The 4,540-nt window shown below is 68.4% G+C and overlaps 1 protein-coding gene across 1 annotated transcript; it reads left to right on the top strand.

Moving 5' to 3' along the window:
• Nucleotides 1-707: 707 nt before the first annotated feature.
• On the top strand, nt 708-2,589 carry LOC122191944 (inhibin beta C chain-like). The gene is made up of 2 exons (XM_042892364.1): nt 708-1,014; nt 1,801-2,589. The coding sequence occupies exons 1-2, from the start codon at nt 708-710 to the stop codon at nt 2,529-2,531; spliced, it is 1,038 nt and encodes a 345-aa protein (XP_042748298.1). The 3' UTR covers nt 2,532-2,589.
• Nucleotides 2,590-4,540: the final 1,951 nt, after the last annotated feature.

The following is a 4,540-nucleotide window of genomic DNA, read 5'->3' as shown; positions in this document are numbered from 1 at the left end:
GTGGGGACATCGTGGGGATATCATGGGGACATCGTGGGGATATCATGGGGATATCATGGGGATATCATGGGGATATCATGGGGACATCGTGGGGATATCATGGGGACATCGTGGGGACATCGTGGGGACATCGTGGGGACATCGTGGGGATATCATGGGGACATCGTGGGGATATCGTGGGGATATCATGGGGACATCATGGGGACATCATGGGGACATCGTGGGGATATCATAGGGTTGTCATGGGGACTTTATAGGGACATCATGGGGACATCACAGGGACACCAAGAGGGACATCATGGTGGGGGACATTGCAGGGACACCATGTGGAGACCACGGGGTCACCATGGGGGACCTCATAGGGACATTGTAGGAACGCTGCAGGGACACTTTAGGGACACCATGGGGACACACGGTGGGGACACCATGGAGGCGCCGCTGGGGACGCCATGGGGACTCCACGAGGGCACTGCAGGGACATCGAGGGCCCCCATCTTCTCGGGTCTCCTCTGTGACCCAGGATCTCCCCCCCAACGGTTCCCTCCCCACGGTTCCCCCCCAAAGCTCCGGGCCGCCGCTCCACCTTAACCCCCAGCCCGGCCGTGCGGTGCCACCTCCGTTATCAGGCCGGGATCAGCCAATATTTGTGGTCAGGACAGCTCTACCGCCCCACGGCAGCCTCACTTCATCCGGCTCTCATAGCGGCGATGGCAGCGCTTCTGCCCTTCCTCCTCCTCATCCTCCTACGGGTGGCATCACCGCACGGAGCCCCGCGGTGCCCCGGGGCGCTGACCCCCCCAGCACAGCGCAGGCTGCTCCTGGCGGCGGCCCAGCACGGCATCCTGTCCAGGCTGCATTTACCCGAGCGGCCCCGCGCCCCCCGCCCCCCAGCCAGGGCGGCGCTGCTCGGTGCTTTGCGCCGGGTGCAACCGCGGCTCAACAGCGGCGCTGCCCTCCCCCGGCCCCCCAACGCCGCAGAGCAGAACTACGAGGTGCTGAGCTTCGCCGAGGCGGGTGGGTGAAGGGGGGGGGGGGGGGGGGGGGGTGTGGGCGGGGGTCCCTGTATGGGGAGATCCCCGCGGTTGGGGGGAGGAGGTCGGCGTGGTTGCGGGTGTGCAGCCGGGGGTCCCTGCGGCGGACGGATCCCTGCGGGAGGGCGGTGGGTCGCACCGCATGGACGTGGCCCATTTGTGGCCCCCCGCGCCCATCCCGGCTGGGGTCCGTGGCGTCCGAGCCCCCCGTTTCCCCGGGGGGTGGCACAGCGCCCCGGAGCGGCGCCCTCGTTCCTCCCCCAAAGAACTGCGCTTCCAGGAGCAGAGAAACCCCGCGTGGCGTTCGGCGTCCTTACGGCTGTGCCCCGAGCTCCCCGCATCCCCCAGGGCCAAGGCAGGGGAGCAGAAGAGCCGTCGCCCCCCTCCCTCGGTGACCCCCCCCGCGCTGCCCTGTGCCGGCCGAGCTGTGGGGCAGCTCTCCCCATTCAGCCCCGTGCGTTTCGCGCGGCTCGGTGCGTCCTCCGAGGTCTCTGGAAGCGACGCATCGCCACGCACTGCGCTCCTGGAGGTGGGGATGGGGGGGAGCGGGGGGGCGCATCTGCTGGGAGCGGTGCTGCACGGGGGGCCCAGGGGCGATTCACGACCTCCCCCAAACCCTCTGCGGCTCTGTAACGGGGGAACAGCGGGGCTGCAGAGACGGAGCGTCCATCCCTCACCGCCCTGCGTGCCAGCCCACGTCCCAGCAGCGCCGCCCTGGGGCTCCCCCCCCGCACCCCCTCCCCCCAATATCCCCACGGTTCCTTTGCAGGTCCTTCCACGCCGCGCAGCTCCCGCCTGCTCTTCCGTTTCTCTCAGGAGCTCCGCGGAAACTCGGAGGTCCTACAGGCACGACTGCACCTCTTCTGGGCCTCCCCGGGTCCCGGCGGCTCGCAGCCCGTATCCGTGAGGCTGCTGCACGGGGACGCGGCGCGGAACGGCACGGCGCTGAGCGAGGCGGTGCTGGAGGTGCGCGGCGAGGGTTGGAAAGCGCTGGATGTGAGCGACGCGCTGCGGAGCGCCCTGAGCCGCGGCACGGAGCGGCTGACGGTGGAGCTGAACGCTTCGCGACCCCCCCTGCCCGCCTATGCGGACAACCATCGGCCCTTCATGGCCGTCCGCGCCCGGATCGGGACCCCCAACAGCCGCCGTCGCCGCGGCATCGATTGCAGCGGGAGCACGCGGACGTGTTGCCGCAAGGAGTTCTTCGTGGACTTCAAGGAGATCGGCTGGGAGGATTGGATCATCCAGCCCGAGGGCTACCACATGAATTACTGCGCCGGGCTCTGCCCCCCGCACGTGGCCGCCGTCCCCGGGGTGGCCGCGTCTTTCCACACCGCCGTCCTCAACCTCATCAAAGCCAACAACGCCGACGCCGCCGCGGATTCTTGCTGCGTCCCGACGCAGCGCCGTCCGCTCTCGCTGCTTTACTACGACCGCGACAGCAATATCGTCAAAACCGACATCCCCGATATGATCGTGGATGCGTGCGGGTGCACTTAACGCGCTGCTGGAGCCCCTGCTGCAGAGCCGCGCGGGGTCTGCGCGCCCCGGGGGTGGAGCTGGGCGTCCCGGCGTGCGCCCCTTCCCCGCCGCGCCTGGGCTCCTCTCCGCCCCTCGTGCCGGAGATCAGAAATCCACCCCTGTGCCCCCTCGAATGGAGGGCGGTGGGAGGGTCTGAGCTGGGGGTTGGGTGGGGGGGAGCAGAGCCTTTGGGGGGGGGGGGGTAGAAGGTGGAAACGGTGCTGGCGGGGGGGAAGCAGCAATAAAGTGGTGAAGCGCAGAGCTGTGGGCGCATCTGTGGGTCGTGCCGCGCCGTTCCCCTGGGCTGCGCGAACCCCCCGAGCGGCGCAGTGCTGCCCACCGCGGGGCCGGGCGGACGCTGTGCCGGGACTGCGGGACCCCAACCGGGCTGGGAAGAGGGAGGGGGGCGGTGAGGGCACGGGGATGCCGAGCTGGGGGACGTGGGACCCCAAACAGCCCGAGGTGGGAGTGGAATTTGCGACGCCCCGTCTGCGTTTGGCCGCTACCGGCCCGATTTAGGATGAAGCAGCAGCTCTTTCACCGCCGGCTGTCGCTGCCCCTCAGCCACAGCCCCACGCCGTCCCCATCTCGGTGCGCTCCCGCCCCACATCGCGTTGCAGCAGCTCCCCCCGCGCCAGGACACAGCGCAGCCGTGAGAGCGGGGAGCAAAGGGCAGCTCCGGCCCTACGGCACCTCTGCTCCCACCTCGGGTTCCTGCCCCGCTCTGCCGGGGAACCACCGCTGCCCCACAGCCGTGGGGCTGGTGGGGAGGGGGTGGTGGGGCAGCAGGGTGCGTTGCTCCTTCCTGTATGCGTGGGCAGAGCCGCGAGCTGCCCCGGAGCGGGGTGCGTGCTGCAGTGGTGGCACAGCCGCGGGGCAGCAGTGGGGCAGCAGTGGGACATCTATGGTGCATCTGCGGGGCAGCTATGGGACAGTAGTGGGGCATCTATGGAGCAGCCATAGGGCAGATATGGGACAGCAGTGGGCACCTATGGGGCATCTGTGGGGCAGCTATGGGGCAGCTGTGGGGCAGTTATGGGGCAGCTATGGAGCAGTCCCGGAGCAGGGTGCGTGCTGCAGTGGTGGCACAGCCACGGGGCAGCTGTGGGGCAGCTATGGGGCATCCTTGGGACAGCTATGGGACATCTATGGGGCACCTGTGGGGCAGCTATGGGACAGTAGTGGGGCATATATAGGACAGCAGTGGGGCATCTATGGGGCAACCGTGGGGCAGCCATGTGGCAGCTATGGGACAGCAGTGGGGCATCTATGGGGCATCTGTGGGGCAGTTATGGGGCAGCTGTGGGGCAGTTATGGGGCAGTTAGGGAGCAGTCCTGGAGCGGGGCGCACGCTGCAGTGGTGGCACAGCCATGGGGCATCTGTGGGGTAGTTGTGGGGCAGCCCCCACCCGCGCTGCCCACCGTGAGGCTCCCACGCATCTCCACGCCGCAGCCCCGCGGGTTCCAGCAGCCCGGGTGGGGCGGGAGGCGGCCATCGATCCCGTCTGGCTCCCAAGGCCGCTTTGCGCAAAGCCTGGAAGGCATCGGGCTCTTTTTTTATTTTTTTTTCATGCTTTTTTTGTCTTCTGCCCCCCGCCCCCGGCCGCCCACTGCCCCCCTTTCACCCTCCGTATTCATTCAGAGCCCCGCGTCGTCCTCACTGGGGGCCGTCGGGGGGTCCTGGAGGTGCCCATAGGGGCCCATTGCAAACTGCCGTTGTCCTGGAGGGGCTGCAGCCCCGAGGTGCCCCTCGCTCCTCATTCCGGGGTCGGGATGCGCTGTCGTCGTCCCCCCCCCGCCCTCCCCCGTCCTTCTCGAAGGAGGCTTTGCCAAAATCAACAGCGGCGGCGGCGCCCCTTGGCAGCCCCGGAGGGAGGGGTGGGAATTCCTGAAAGCCGCTTCGGAAAATCGGAAAGCCGCTTCGTTCACCTTTCGTTGGCGGCCTCAAAGCGCAGCGCCCGGTTCGCTGTGATGGAGGTTGGGGGGGG

This window comes from Lagopus leucura, unplaced genomic scaffold (assembly GCF_019238085.1).
Source record: "Lagopus leucura isolate 7727_CA_CO unplaced genomic scaffold, USGS_WTPT01 34623-0_obj-0_obj, whole genome shotgun sequence".
NCBI classification, from domain to species: domain Eukaryota; kingdom Metazoa; phylum Chordata; class Aves; order Galliformes; family Phasianidae; genus Lagopus; species Lagopus leucura.
This window is presented reverse-complemented; position numbering and strand designations above follow the sequence as displayed.

Coding starts and splice junctions, on each gene's coding strand:
- LOC122191944 (XM_042892364.1), top strand. CDS start 708: ATGGCAGCGCTTCTGCCCTTCCTCCTCCTCATCCTCCTACGGGTGGCA. Junction 1,015..1,800: donor GCTGAGCTTCGCCGAGGCGG/GTGGGTGAAGGG, acceptor GTTCCTTTGCAG/GTCCTTCCACGCCGCGCAGC.